The sequence below is a fragment of the Gambusia affinis genome, linkage group LG14 (genome assembly GCF_019740435.1).
Source record: "Gambusia affinis linkage group LG14, SWU_Gaff_1.0, whole genome shotgun sequence".
NCBI classification, from domain to species: Eukaryota; Metazoa; Chordata; class Actinopteri; order Cyprinodontiformes; family Poeciliidae; genus Gambusia; species Gambusia affinis.
This window is the reverse complement of record NC_057881.1, coordinates 8,559,995-8,576,253: the sequence shown is the minus strand read 5'-3', so window position 1 is coordinate 8,576,253 and position 16,259 is coordinate 8,559,995. Positions and strand designations below refer to the sequence as shown.

Genomic DNA, 16,259 nt, shown 5'->3' with positions numbered 1-16,259 from the left:
CCACTCCTGATTGCCCTAAATAATGTTTGGTCGTAAGAGCAAGAAACACAGTAGACAAAAAGTGGAAACATTTAAATTAAGGCTAGGTTTCAGGATGCAAACAATTAATAAACTTACAATTAATTATGGTCACTGTTAATTGGAGCTAGTTAATACAGAAATAAAGATGGCGGGGTCATATCAGAAAAGGAAAGAGCTGCAGACCTTCAGAAAATGGGCAAGATAATCTGTCATCACGTCAATTATTGGTTATAAATTACACAAATTTTGTGTTTATGGAAGAACAGACTAAAATGAAGCCAATGGTAGTAGACACATAATCCATGTTCAATCCATTTCTTCCTCAGTTAACATAAGGAAGAAAATGCTCTGGTCTGATGAAAGCATAGTTAAACGTTTTCATCTACAGGAAAATACAGTGTGTTGTGGAAAATTAAACTCAACTCTAAACAAGCCATTGTCACAGTGAAACATAGTGAAAGTAGTATCATGCTGTGGGGAGCCTTTTCTTTAGAACTGACAGAGGGGCATGCTCCGGTGGCGTAGAGGGTAGTGCGACCCACGTTTGGAGGCCTTCAGTCCTCGACGCGGCCGTCGCGGGTTCGATTCCCGGACCCGACGACATTTGCCGCATGTCTTCCCCCCTGCCCTTCCTCCCTTTCTGTCAGCCTACTGTTGTATAAGGGACACTAGAGCCCACAAAAGACCCCCTGGTGGGAAAAAATAAAAAAAAAAAAAATTATTAAAAAGCATTTTTCATAAGATCAAAAGTTGATAAAACTAGATATTTGAATGAGTTTTAATTATTTTTGCTAGGACCAATGTACAAAGAAACGGGTCTGCAGAACTAATAGAGAATTATCCATCAAGTTTCCAGATGTAATTGCAGTATTAATTATTTACTAAGTGTGTCTGAAAACCAAAACTCATTACACATTTCAGATATTTATTTGTAAAGAATATTAAAAAACAAACATGTATTATTCCAATAAAACACTGAGTTTTTGTTGGTAATGTAATAAAATGTTAGAAAAGTTCAAGGGAAATAAATATTTTGTTGGGCGCCAAGTTAGTTTAGGGAAAGAAAATCAACGTTCCGTATCTTAATGAGCGGCCTCAGGCTATTTCCTTCCTACCACAAGGATTTGAACTTAATGGACTCAATTTTCTGATGTGATAGCTCACTCTCGTTTTAAAATGACTCATCTTGAAAAAGCTTCATCATAGGCTGCACAAGCACAGCTAATGCATTTTAATGCTCTTAATGCATGTGAAGGATTCTCTTTTCCAAGCTGATAATAAGGTTATTAAAGAGAAGCGTCGCATTGATGAGCCCAGGGACACATTTACTTTCTAATTATTCTTCTCATTCATCATGTTTGGTTTCAAATAAACCTGTTGTGACAAATGCACAGGCACGAAGTGTCCGCATGTCACCCAATTACTGATACAACTACAGATGAAAGTTTACTCCTCAACAAGCACTCTTCAATAAAACAGTCATAGTGGCTTTTTAAGAAAGTCGTGTAAGTCTGTGGGTTTGTCTGATGTTTTTACATTTATTTATTGATTATTTTGTTTTTGTCAGGTGGGCACTGCCAGATACATGGCTCCCGAGGTGCTGGAGTCCAGAATCAATCTGGAAAACATCGAGTCTTTCAAACAAGCAGACGTTTACTCCATGGCTCTGGTGCTGTGGGAGATCATCTCCAGATGCAGCGCGATCGGAGGTGAGGTGTTGGAAAATACAGAAACTCTCAATTACCCCTAGGAGATATTGTCTTGCAACTAAATTCAGGCACTAAAATTTGATTATTTGCGGTTTTCAGGTGTTTTTGACGTCTTGATTTGATTTGCTCTGTGGTCCTTTCATGCAGTTAGGATACTCCAGGTGTTTAGGATTTGAATAAAACCATCAACAATCTATTAAATGGTGCTTAAAATAAGAGCAGATGCTTGGTAATAACTCATGAAGCTTTTTAAACTTGCAGTGTAAAAACAACAGGTTTCTGCGCCTCTTTGGCACAGAGTACGTCTCCTAAAAAGATATCTGATATACACTAAGAATGATTAGTGAAAAAATCAAGTAAGTTGAGGTTTTAATTTTTAAAAAATGTAATCTAAAAGTTGTGCTGACATGTTTGTTGGTTGCTTCATTCTTTTTATTTGATCCAAACCAGCAATCTCACTTGAAATGATTAAAATATCTCCTGATTTTACCCAGATATCTGTTCTCATATGTTGAGAATCTTCAACTTTAAGCTTTATGTGAATTATTTATTACTCATTTGATGTTTATGTGTGTAGTGTAGCACTAGAAGGAAGGCATGAGATGTAGCAGTCGGGTCTGGCTTGCCAATCTGCTCCATGTTATCACACAGGAAATCATAAGGATAAATGGACTAACTTATTCATTTTGTCTGGACAGAGAACAGAAGTTCTGGATTTGGGACTTACTCACTGGTTCTGTCTCACTCACAGATACTTCCTGTAAATATATATTTCTCAGGAAGCTTTCCCACATTTTCCAAACGATGGAAGAAAAAATTTTTTTAGAGCAGACAAGCATATAGGAAAACGTTTTACTTCCTCTTCTTTAAGAAAATTGAAATAGATTTTTGTTCCTGGTCACATTTAATCATGTGAAGATGGAAACTATGCAAGAGTTTATCAAGATAGAAAAAGCAATGCTTCACATCACAGAACTGGTTGTTGGAAGTATAAATATGGAAACTGATTGGTACAAAACAGAGGGGTGCACAGAAGTGACGTTGTACATAGGAATGTTTTCAAGAGCAATATTTGTTTTTTGTGGCTCTATGATTGCTGCACTGTGCAGTCACATTAACACAATTACCTAAAAAATATATTTTTAAAATCATAATCTTTGTTTTTATTACAATAGCGCCACCAAATATCACACAAAAAATTCTAAGTCCAAACCGCTGCTGGGGTTAGACTGTATCACTATCTGCTAATATTAAGATCCTTTAACTCATTAAATTTTAAAGTAATATGAAAAATTCCCTCTGCTGTCTTGAGACAATTGCATAAAATTCCTATAATTACACAAATAGAAGAAATAATCTGTCTAACCTCATATTCAACACAAATACTTCTTGAAGGATACAGATATGCATGCATAGGCACGTGAATCCATTCATAAATCAAAACCATTTGAGAAAACTACATTTATCATTTGAGCTTGGAGAAAAAGAGACATTTGTTTGTTTGCTAAAGCAGTTTGGTTTTTTTTATGACTCATGAATCATTCACACATTAAAAGTCTCCTACACTCGATGAAAGAACCAGTGTTTTGACTCACATGATAGACAGTTTAGCAAAGAACCAAATAAATATAAGATATTCAGATACTTTTTGCCTGTAGCCTGTCACAAAGGCACTCATTTATTTAGTTATATCCATAAAAAACCAAATATAGTACAGTTTGTCTGTAAATATGTTTGTCATTATCTGAAATTCGATTATGCGCATTTATCTATAGTTTTTAGTTGTTAGATTAGTTGTTTTGTTCCCCCAATCAGGAGGAACTGGGCAATATATGAGATAATAGAACTATTCACCAATTTGTTATGGAAAAAAAAAACTTTTCTTTATTATTATATAAGGATTTTATTTTTTAAGCGTTGCGTTTCTGCCAGAAAATGTTACACATAGCGTGGAAATCAGAGAACCCTTTAATTATCCATAGTGGTTAATATATTCTGCAGTGAGTGAACTGAGGTTCAACCAAGAGGTTAGCAGTTCATCCACAGAAAATAAAAATCCTATAAAAGAACTGCATGTTCGTGTTGAATCGGTGCCAGAAGGGACAGCTTATAAGGCTCGTGTGGCTTGTGGAAACTTTTAAATTGTTTTGGAAATTAAATTCTCTGTCACATCTTTGACATTAATATAGCAGAACAGTAGAAGAAATTTTGCTGGAAGTAGTGAAGAGCAACATTTCCTGATTCATGAAGATAATATCCACTGGTGCTTACAGTTTTTGCAGAAGTACTTTTTTCTCCCGGATTTTTTCAAAATTTGTCACACTGCAAAAAAACATTGTGCTGATGTTTTATTTCATAGACTAAGTCAATATTCAGCATCCCTATGTATATTTAGTAGAACCACCTATTGTTAACAATTAAAGTTTCAAAAGTTTTTAGAATATTTATATGCCAACTTTCGTTCCAGTAACATCCTGTATCCATCTTCACATCAACCTTCCAGCTTCTCCATTTTACTGTTGCCATGATGTGAAGTCCCGTTGGCAGCGGCACTTCTTATGCTTTCTTTGCACAATGACTTTCTTCCTGCTACTCTTTCATAAAACTAGATCTGTGAAGGCCACCATTGTAGTCAGAAGCAGAGTCTCCCACCTGATCTGTGGATCACTACTGCTCCTCCACTTCCCTCGTACAGCCTGTCAGTTTAGGTTGACGCTCATAGGTTTGCTGTTAAGAATATTTAGATTAAACTGCTGTCTCTGCAATGTACAAAGCTCGGGATATTGTTTTATAATCCAGCTATTCGTAAAAGGGTTTTCACCATTTTCTCTTTGACTTCTCTGGAGTGTTTCTTGGTTATCTCCTGGGTTCCTTGGCTTTTTGTTCACTAATGTTCTCTAATTAACCTCGGAGTCCTTCACACAACAGCTGGATTTACAGTAAAAGACGGCTGTTATTTTTTCCCCCAAACTAAAAGCAGAAGTGAAACTGTTGCATACAGTTACGTGTCCCCAATAGATAGAATGTAGGCGTGCCTACAAGTAATGTAGTAATTTATGCACACTGTATTTCTTCACAGTGACCAGTTTTTGTTTGCAGTTAAGACATTAACTTGGATGCAAAGCATTACAAGAACAGTACAAGCACTTCTTGATGAAATTCCCTTTGGAGTGTTTGGAAATTTCCTCTTAAGTTCCGCTTAAAGATAAAAGTTGACCTGTAGAGAATAGCAGTGTGTTATCTTTATGCAGTTGGAGTGCAGCGTTCAGCTCCTCTTTGTGTTCATTACAAGATGCCGACAAAAACTCCATCCAGGACCCCATTAGTCATGACGGGAGCCAAGCCTGAAAGTGTCAAACAGGCGATCCATCTTCCAGCGGAGGAATCAGCCCACTGCTGCCTTAATGTGCCGTAACTTGTGTGTGTGTGTCAAGCAAGGTCAGAATGTGTGCAAATCATAGAAATGAGTGATTATCGGCAGTTCAAGCATTGTGCAGGAGTTCATGTTCATGCTCGACCGTTTGTTTTCACTTCCCTCCGAAGTCTCAGCGGTCCCGTTTCGGTTCTGCCGCTGCTCCCGTCTCCATTGTGTCAGAGCAGAGATGGAGAGTCGCCTTTCGGCATGAACGCTCCTGCTTTGGTGCTTTCCTGTTTTTCCCCCCCATAACCCCTCTCCGGGGGAGATCTCCTTGAAGTGCATCAATGCTGTTACGCAAACCGTCAGTGTGCGACCCATGTGACCCAAACCCCCTCTTCCTTTCCAGCTGTAAGGCTATGTGAGCCCAGTGGGTGCATTTGAAAAGAAAATAGCCCATTTCCTGTTTTAGTGAAAACTATTCCAAGACAAACTGGTTTTAGTGTGAGGTTTGAAACAGTTTGGAAATTTGGATCTATCCTTTCTTTAATGTCTTTTGACAGTGGGCCAGGCAGAGTATAATGACAGAGGTTAGAACTAAACTTGTCACAGGGTTTCTACGCCGTCTGGGAAAGTCTGGAATTTGATTTCAGTGTTTTTCAGATCAGACTACATATGGAAAGAGAAAATAAAACAATGGAAAAATATTTGTTTTTTACACAGTTTTCCCTGTCCTGTACCTAAATATTGTCTTTTTTTATCCTGTCCTTTATCCCTCCGTCCTTCATGTTCTTTCTTCTTTGCTTTCCTGTGTTCTTCATTCCTTTCTTTGTGCATAGCACCCTATTTCCCTTCTTTCTTTGTTTCCTTCTTCCTTAATTCTATTTTTAATCTTTCATTCTTACTTTATTCCCTTTTTCTCATCCATGAATTTTGCCATAAATATTAAGGTAAAATTTCATAATTTATGTTTTAAAATAAACATAAAGGACTCAGAACTCTAGAAAATTGATTCTGGAAAAAGCCCATATTTTTACATTTACTGTATACTATCAAGTAAAACTCTGTATTCTTCTGTATTCTCTGTTTATCTACATCCTCAACAACTATATCAGTTACAGAACCAAATAATGACAAAACACAAATGCAATCCTTCAATCCTGAAGGTTTCGCCTTCTTTTGCATATTGTCCTGCTTTTTCCTCATCTGAGGCAGGCAGCCGTTAAACCTTTTGCAACGCAACGTTTATCACAGCCCAATGATTTTCCTAATTCAGCCACAAGCAGACAGACAGGGAGGGAGGATGGCCGGTGTGGTGGACTTTCTTGACAGGGGAAGCACAGGAGTTCCCGTCCCACCTATGGACTAAAGATAGAAGCGGCCGGGGCAGTTTATGTGCTTTTCCTGTCTTCTGTATACTGTATCTCTGTTCCCATTTTTCCAGAGCTGGCAGCTCTCTGGGAGAGGCAGCTGGGTGAAGCTGATTAGGACTAAAATCCAAGAAAATATCCTTGTGCTTATAGATAAAGTCTTTGTACAAACAATGGATGGGCAATGCAATAGTGCTTGTCATATATCATTATCACAGTGAGTGAACCTGTGATAATAATGTGATAATGTTGAATGCATCCCCAGGAGTCCATTTGATTAGCAAATTTTCATTGTGTGTTTCCAAAAATAATGCATGCTGCAGAATACAAGTTACTTGTGGCATTAAAATAAAATAATAATAATAATAATAACTTACTTGGCCTGTGAGAAAGTCTAAAAAAAACTCAGGCAGTAAATTCACTGCATGTAATAACTACCAGGAGAGACAGGTGAGGGAAATGACCTTGAAATTGTTGAAAAGGAAAGAAAAGTTTAGGAGCAAAAATTGAAAATCTCCAGACCCATATATATTATCTAAGTTAGCTTATTTTTAGTAGCACAAAAAATACAGTTATGTGACAATAAAGTTTGAAGTGTTTTGACATATGTTACTTATATAAAAGTAGGAAAGATCAAACATTTCCTCATTTAAAACAAGTTTTAAAACAGTTCATCCCACTCCAGATCATGATAAATACACAACCCCAAACCAACCAATTAAAAATAATTTTGTTCTTTCACATCGTACGTGTTGATTCATCAATATCAGTGACCTTGTGTCCTCAAACAGCATGCAACATGCAAAAGTTATGACTGATAACTCACAACATTAACCTGAACTTTGTTTAAGATGGGCAGGGGGATCCCCAGCTGGACATTCCCAAACCACAGCGTCTATGTCACGGTCTTCCTCTAGGCTTTTCTAAACTCTATTCAGATTTTTTATAAACAAACTTGGTGGTTGTCTACCATCCTCAAGATGTTTCAACAGCTGCAGATTGCTCAGATCTGGCGAACTCTTCGTAGCAGTGATTATCTCATAACCACTGGGTGTTAGTGGTGGTGGGTCGAATCAGAATCTCATGGATGATCAACATGTAGATCACAGATCATAATAACATGAAAGGAGTTCTAGTATATAGTTTAAATCCTCCCAGTTCTTCCTTTAATAAAAGGAGAGATATAGCCATGTGTGTTTAAAATATATTGTATGAAATAAACCGTAAACCAGCCAGTCACCTGTGTAGAAATATTCCCTTATAAGTTTGCAATTTTAACAAGTAAAATTGCAATTGCAATCTTTATAAGTGTGTTAAAATGGACAAAGCACTGCTAGGCTGCAAATACACAAATTCTTACAAACATTTTTTTGGTAAGAATTGGTAAGATCTAGTTTTAAGATCAAATATCTTGAAATAATAAAAAATAAACTTAAAAGTAGCTTTTCAACAATATGTAGAAGCTTGTTTTAAGTCAGTAATTCCTTAATGTTGATTAAAAAATTCAACTTCCACTGGCAGAGTGAAATAATATGCCAGCAGAACTAGTACTTTTTCATCCATGTTAAGAAATTATTTACTTTGCAGTTATAGTTTGAGTCTCAAAAAAGAATAGTGGGAGGTTGAAAATGTGTTAACAGTAACACAACTGGTTCCAGTTTAACCAGCAGTTAGTCGGGTTCTCCAAATGTCCGTCTGTTTCTGTCAGTAAAACACTGACGGCCATCAACATCGCCACAGAATCCCCATTTCTGGAAAATCTACGCTGTTCCTTTAAGAGAAAGCTAAGTCTGAATACTAACTGAATGCATGCTGTACTGTAGCTGGTTTCTTTTTGTTTGTTTTTACTGCTAGCTGGAAGTCTTTTCACAGCAGCTTTGATGCCACATGCTGCATTTGTTCCTGAATCAGAAGTACATAAGCATTAAATTGATATATGTAGAGCGTAATGAAAAAGAGCTGCATGCTTTCATTCTCCACCTCTTGTTTTTCTAAATTGTCCCAAGTGCCGAGTGAATCAGCCATGACTCAATTCACTTAAGAGAAAATTGGAGCAAGAATACATCTAAACCAACACGAACTGAAAAAGACATATCGCAGTTTCACCGCCACTCAGTGAAGCTCTTTCTTTTGTCTTTGATGCCCTCTGACTTTCTGCTGCCGTGATCTAATCTGAGACAAGGAGAACAGCCCAGAACCAGCCAGTCAGGCATCAGACATGGCTTTCCTGTCCTTTTTTCTTCCACGACTTTTAAGTTGGGAAATCTCAACACAAAGCCAAGAAAAGGAAAAGTTGGATTCAACTCTTAGATCTTTTATATCTCTTGTCTCTGTTTCTTCAAATTTCTCCACTGTGTAATTTACCCAGTCCAGATTTAGGGCTTGAAATGACTTCGATGGCGTTCCTCGGCGGGGTGGGGCCAAGAAGAGGGATAATAGTGGAGTGAGGCGGGTTGTGGAGCTGCAGACGTAGAAATGCTTTCATTCCCCAGAGGGAGAGGCTGGCCCAGTCTGGAGAGTGGGCGGAGAGGCTAGAGGCAGCTGTTTTCCAGATGTCAGAACTGTAAGATGTGTGCGACTGTAGTGGCCGATGGTGTTGTACGTACATGTGTGTGAGCAGAGAGATTGGGTGTTGGCGATCAAACTGCCCAACTGCACACTGGGGAAAAAGTTTTTGCTCTTACGACCACATCATCTGTGAACATTGAGGGGGAAAAAAAATCCCCACCAAGTTTGGTTTCACTGAAGTGGCGTTGTTGTCTTTATTGAAGTTAGGGCCTGTATAAGTTATAGTTAATGGTAGGTTATGTCCGTGCCATATATTTCCAAGTAAGCTCCTTTAATGTGTTAAAAACGTTTATGTAACGGCATCACATGACTTTCACTGCGCAAAACAAGTGTCAGTGCCACCACAGCCTAGTAAAAGTCAGACAGTGGATTAGTCAAGCCTCCAAAAACAAAGTTATCTCCAAGTTCGTGCAAGAAACCTGGCTGTGTCTGTGTTCTTGGGACTTTTCAGACTGAATAGGAACTTGCAGAATAACAGAAAAGCAGACAGTAGTCATGAGGGGAGCATTAATCAGGGAAAAAGAGAAAGCGGGGAGTTTGGGGGAAAGGCAGCCAGGTTGGCAGTAGATACAAAACGTAGAGTTTCTCATATGGAGTCCCAGACAGTTTGCACAGACATCTCTGACAAGTGTTTCAGGAAAAAAAAGACCTGAAGATGGGAAAATATGTGCCAGCCTTGTAAAACAGTGCAGCTGTCTGAATTTTGAGGAAATTCTCAACTGTACCATGTTGTGTTTTCGGTTGCATTTTTGAGTCCAGATTTTGATTCAATTTTGTTTTTTGATTTCCTTTAATGATGGTCAGCATTCCTACTATCTTTAGACTAAACCAAACATGACGGTATTGTGTGGAGTTTACCTGGAGGAGAATTTCAGTTTAAGTTACTACAAAGGTCCCAGAAGCCATTGCTTGCACATCTGTGAGCTTTGTAGATTCTCTGAAATTTGTTTCTTTCACACAGGAGCAAAATGATCATTTCATTTTAATAGTTAGAATTGTTTATTAATGTTTATCCTGGATTAATCATAGTTATACCTATGCTTGTCGTAATAATTACTTACTTGCCTGATGAATTAAAATGAGCTCAATAAAGTCTATTCTGATTGTTAATATCTTTGGTATTTCTATTACGTTGTTTACAGAGACATCATAATCCATTTTATTAATGGTTTTGGTTGTCTGCTTTTTATTTTTGTTTTATTTATTGCTTTCACTTCTTTGACTTAGGATGTTTAAAATATCTTCCAGTTCCAGTGTTAGGAGTTCTTTACAAACTCAAAGTTTGTTGGTGTTTAAGAAGGCGAACTTGCATTATCATGCCATTGTCATTGTATTAGTTAAAATGGTGTGAAAACAACAGTGTTATAGGTTATCAGGGACAATTTATCTTGTATTGCATAAGATTGTTCCATTAGACAAAATCACATTGTAATCTTTAGAAAAATGAAGTGTATACTTTAATGCAGCTTTCCTCTACATCGTACAGTGTATGTTTTGTTGTGGCGTCAAGAACAGAAAATTGTTTCTAAAGAAGATGAATGAAAGTCTCCGACAGCAGGTTTATTTATTTCTGGTGTGGTTCACTGTCATTTCCTCAACAGAGTCATATCTGATAGGAACAATAGATACATGTCCAAATTTAAAATTTTGAAGTTAACCTTTTTGCTCTTGTGCCATGTTTTGTGTGATCTTTCATGCAGAGGTGAAGGAGTACAAGCCCCCCTTTGGGAACCTGAGGGAGCACCCATGTGTGGAGAGCATGAAGGACAGCGTCCTTCGAGACAGAGGAAGACCCGAGATCCCCAACAGCTGGACGAGCCACGCAGTAAGAACCACCACACTGTCCTTTCTGTATGATGATGTTTGAAAACCTGCATGCTTCTCTTTTACTTCTCTTCAAATACAGAAACTGCGCCTTGCAAAAGTGTGACTTGTGTTTAACTTCAGTATAACAAAATGCAGCTGTTCCATGAAGTCATTTTAAAAAGGGTTTGGTTTCTGGTATCGCAAGAAAGATTGTTTTTTTCCTTCGGTTATGGAAAAGTTTATAAATCATCCTCAGCAAGTCCTTATAATAAAAAGTGGATTAAATGCAGATTTTTTTTTAAATCAATACTGCTTTTACATTGTATTGTAAGGTGTAATTTCCTCATTTTAATTCTTAATTTTCCAAAGTGCGCATCGCTTCAAAAATCTCAGTTTCTCAACTTTTTAGTTATTTATGGAAAATGGATTATACAGCGCTTTTCCAATCATTTTGTCCACTCAAAGCGCTTTACGCTAGAGTCACATTCACCCAATCGCATACGCAGATCAGTAGGGAGCTTGGGGTTAAATGCCTTGCCCAGGGGCACATCAACATGTTACAGGAGGAAGCTGAAATCGAACCTACAACTTTCCGATCACAAGACTATTATTGTTGATACTGATGGGTTGGGGGTTTTTTTACAATGCAAATTTTTTTAAAAGATGATGACTAAATGGTGGCAACCCCTCAAAAGTTTTCCAACAATAGAGAGAATTGATTTCTCTCAGATTTAAGTTCTCCAATAAAGGTAAAGCTAAACTTTCTGAGTAACCAAAAGTAAGGTTCCATCTCTGACAAATTATAGGATATTTTCTCTGTCGTTATAAGTAGATGGGAACGTCAGGACAGTTTGTTGATCATTCTGGAAGTCCGTCTCTGACTGACCGTCTGACTGTGGTCCCCCTGCAGGGCATCCAGATGGTGTGCAGCTCTATAGAGGAGTGCTGGGACCACGACCCGGAGGCCCGCCTCACCGCGCACTGCATCGCCGAGCGCTTCGACGACGTGGAGTACCTGGACAAGCTGTCAGACTGCTCCGACTCGGAGGAGAAGATGCTGGAGGAAATCATTGTGGTGGACGAGAAGTAACCGCTCAGCAGAACTGCTGCCCCCTCCAGGGTGACTGAGGCATTACAACCAAACAGCTTAGAAAGGAAGGACTTTCAGTGGATGGAGCTGTTCAGTCCACTTGGTGTGTGACAAAGGAGACAAACTGGAAGATGACAGTGATTTTTCTTTTTTTTTCTTCTTTTTTTACCAGAGAAATCATCAGGAACAAACACGGGAGATCAAACTATGCATCAGTTTTAACCAAGTACTATTTGCACTTTATGAATAAGAATATATACAGTATATATAGACACCAAAGTGGAGAGCAGTTTCAGTTTCACAGAAAATGTTCAGGTATAGAAAACAAATGGAGCTGCACACAGAAGGGAGCTATGTAAATTACAGAGGAATTTAATACACTAATATACAGCTTATTTTGTATTCAAGTGCCTGTATTGTTTTTTATGTTTTATTTCTGGCTTTACATGAATGTCTTGACCAAAAATGCAAGGTGGAGTTTGGTGTATAAAAAACTGAATCCAGTGGAGAGTGGGCTTTTCGTTCAGCTACAGATAAAAGGCATTAAACTCACAATGTAAGAACCAGTTTTAACTGCCTAAAACTGGTTGCATCTTTTATGTTTATTGTATGCAGCGACAAGTGGCGAAGTTAATGTCTGTGAAAGCATAGCAAAGTATTTCTGCATCAGCGTGATGTTTCCTAAAGGAATGTTTAGCCAAAACATGGAGGCAAAGCGAGACTTTACAACTATATGAGGAAACTGGACAAGAAAACCAATGAACTACGAGGATCTCTGCCTGGTAAAGATGTGTAAAAGCCTTAAAATGAGCTTACTTGTCTTACTGCTCTTTGCTGCAGTTGTCTAAAATGAAGCTCTGTTCTAACCACCTTGTATTTACCCCCAACATCTGGATTCACACCTTGAAGTCTTTCCCCCATCCACACACCCTTTGAGGTGAACCTAGCCTGATTTAAATATGCACAGTTATGGCAAATTGTATTTTTTCTTAATATGAAAGAATATTAAGGAATGAATGAATCTCACAAGCTAAATGTTGTCAAATTAACGCTGGAGTCGCCACCGTCAACATTTAGACTCCCCCTCCCTCTTCCAGCACAGCTGAATCAAATGAACGGCTCGTTAGCGGGCCTCTGCAGAACTTGGTGCGATACTGAGGAGGTGCTGGAGTTGGAGACGCCACAATATAAGGTTGGATTTTTCTAAAAGTTTCAGTGTGAGATCATGTAAAAAAACAAAACAACAATAATAATAATAATAAATCTTTCTTGTGTGCTTTACACATCTTTATTAGTGGGGCCAAAAAGGAGGAGCATTGAATCTACAGCAGATTATCAGTATATGAAAGAGAATCTCCTTTTAAATTGGAAGCTCTGAAAAAAAGCGTCATCCTATGTTGTACCAAAGAAATCAAATCAAAGAAATGCATATTTGTGTATGTCTGTAGCTTTAAAAACAAAACAACAAAAAAAACATTCCTAAATGTTTCTAATCTAAAACTAAAAATTCTTAAAATATAAATAGGACACAATACGAAGGAACTTGTCATTGATGTCCTGAGGAAAAACATTTGGATCAAAAGAGACACGTTGGAATAAAAGTGGTTCAGGAGTTTTCACAGTACTATTTTTATGTTTGTATTTGTGTGTTTCTTCTTCAGAGAACTTTAATGTCAGATTATTAGGTCTATTTATTCAGACCAAAAAGAATAAGGAAAGCAATATAATATGTTAAGGATGTAAGACTGGAGGAGAAGCCCTCTTTTCCATATTTTATGAAAGCTGAATATGTAAGGTGTTTTGGGCTAATGTGCCTTTTTTTTCATACAGAATAGCAATGTCTCAGCAAATCTCCAAAAATATTTTGTATCAAACTTTTGTATAAAAGTGTAAAGTCAATATTAAAAGATTTTCTATTGTGTTTTAAAAGGATTTCCAATCTTTTAACATTTCTGAGCTACACTTCATTCTGATTTGGGTTTTTGTAATACACTTCTTTTATTAGCTATTTAGTTTTTCTTTTCTTATTATTCCCGTTACTACAGCTTTGAACTTATTGTTTTGATTTTATTGCCGTTTATCTTGAAATTTAAAACTTTCATCTCCAGCATATGAAGCTGACTGTGTAAGTAGGCGGCCAATATCCAAAAATGGTTAAGTCCAAAATTTGTAAAGGAACATTTCCATGAAGCAATGAATAGATTTAGCTTCTTCATATCGCTCTGATGAGAAGTTAGCGTAGCTCCTCATGGGTATGGAAATATTTCCAAACTGTCTTTTTATGATTTATTTAAATGTTTTCTCAGGGAGGGATGGCAATAATAGAAAAGAACTTCTTGACTTTAACAAGAAGTATTGCATCCTTAAATTTGCATTTATTCCACATAGGGTTAAAATTATACATCCAGACTAAAATAAAAACGTATTTCCACCAATATTTGGTTAATCGTCCTTTAGCACTTTAGCTTTCAGTTATTGTAGACATCATAATTCTGGCTGAATATTTAACAACTCATTTTGGCAAAATGGGTTGGTCCTGTTTAAACTGGTTGGGTTGCAGTTTCAGTTGAGGTTTTTTGCACATAAAATATCCATTTTAATTAAATATCCCCACATGTGAGAATAAGAATATGTTTTTGTTTGTTTGTTTTTTGCATTAGCTGTTCTCAAGTCAGCAACATGAAATCAGACAAATCTGGCTCCTTCACTAATGAGAGTTTGCTTCAAAGTGCAGGCAGCACATTTAGAAACACTCATCTTACAACTTGAGGTTGTACACAAAGACAACCTCAAGTTGTGACTGTTAGCCCATATATTACAGACCTCAAGCTGCTTTTGAAGCATCAGTTCCTGTGATGATTGACAGACATAGTGTGTGTTTTTACACTGACAGTTGCCTGAATGAGCTAGAGATGAGATAAGGGCTTCAGCAGGTCCGCTCAGTGTTTGCTCGGATGGCCTCTGCAGCGTCTGACAGCCGTTTTGATCCTCAGCCCATATATCTGACTTAAGCTGCCTCTGGCTTCCTGCCAACACATCTGAGCCACTGCTTCACAGTTTCTCCAGGTTGTCCATCTGCAAGAATCTGTAGGTTTTTAAATCACTTACTGCATCCCAGAACTTTGCCTGTGTTGCTTTTAGCACTCTGCGTAAACTGACCGGAGAACTTCAGCTTAGAGCGCAGAGCCAGAGGACAGCTAAGATGGTTTCTGTCTGAGTGAAAGTCTGAAGGTTGTTTAGGTTTGAATACACCTTTAATGTCTGCATGCTTTCCTTGGAGAGAGACAGTTAGTCTTCTTTGGACTTTCTTGACTTCTGGTCTTTCTTTGGACTTTGTTTTTTGTTTTACACATTTTCTAGTGATTAACTTAATAGTCCGGTATTTTGATAGTAGTTTATGTTACTTTATTGCTCAACTGTGTAGCACCATCGTATCATTTAGATCCACTTCTGGGATCTCGGTTGGTACATTCCTCAGAAATCTGATGGATTATCCATGCACTTGTTTTATGCCATCTGGTGGAGAATCTGATTACTACATGAGCTCTTCAATCCTTTTTTTGGTATGGCTAGGAAATGTTCTGTTAAAAGAAACAGACTATTACAAAGAATGTTTTTTTAGTATGGCGAAACTCCAAATAATAGCAAAGTGGGATACGTTTATTATGGAAATGTGCTGTATCAAATACTATACTTGTCTCACGGCTTCTGTTCTACAAGTGCTCTGTGCCTGGTTTAATTGCCAAGATCTTGGCTTGACATGTTTTCAAAGAAGCTGTTTTTGAATGAAGTCAATCAGCAAAAATAAAATGGATGAAATAAAAATTATAGAAACACTGAAGAAAATTAGTTGTAATGCTTTAGGTTTTTTTATTATCATTTCAAATTGGATCCTTCTGTTGTTGGAATCCAATCTGCATCATGTTACTTTACATCTGTTAGCACACCATACTAATATAACCAGCTGCCACTGGTTACAGGGATATTTTCTGGATTGGTTTCAAGTTGTTTCTAGAAAATTTCTAGAGTTTGCACCTTAGTTTGCACCTTAAAAACCAAAGTGAAAAACTCCAATATATTTAAACTTTATCTATTTGATACTCATTTGTGGTTTGTTATAAAATATGATGAAACTGATAATCAGGTTCTTTTTATCCAAAAGCATCTAATTAACAGTTACATTTTCGAGAACATGATACTCTGGCTGCTATTTTCATTTTACAGGGACGTCATGTACATCATCTTGGATATTTGCATAGCGGTATCACTTGAAGCCTGTAGTACATGGATCCTCCACCAGGGGCAATGTGACAAATATAGAATCTGACTTCATTTATTGT

General features: G+C 37.5%; 1 protein-coding gene across 1 annotated transcript in view; it reads left to right on the top strand.

Annotated features, from left to right (window-relative positions):
• LOC122843422 (TGF-beta receptor type-2-like) overlaps positions 1–15,751 on the top strand; it is a 34,524-nt gene extending 18,773 nt beyond the window's left edge. The window contains exons 5-7 of the mRNA XM_044138139.1: positions 1,589–1,730; positions 10,724–10,848; positions 11,740–15,751. Coding sequence (XP_043994074.1) covers positions 1,589–1,730; positions 10,724–10,848; positions 11,740–11,919 — 447 coding nt within the window. The 3' untranslated portion in view covers positions 11,920–15,751. The remainder of the gene's footprint in view (positions 1–1,588; positions 1,731–10,723; positions 10,849–11,739) is intronic.
• The last annotated feature ends 508 nt before the right edge of the window (positions 15,752–16,259 follow it).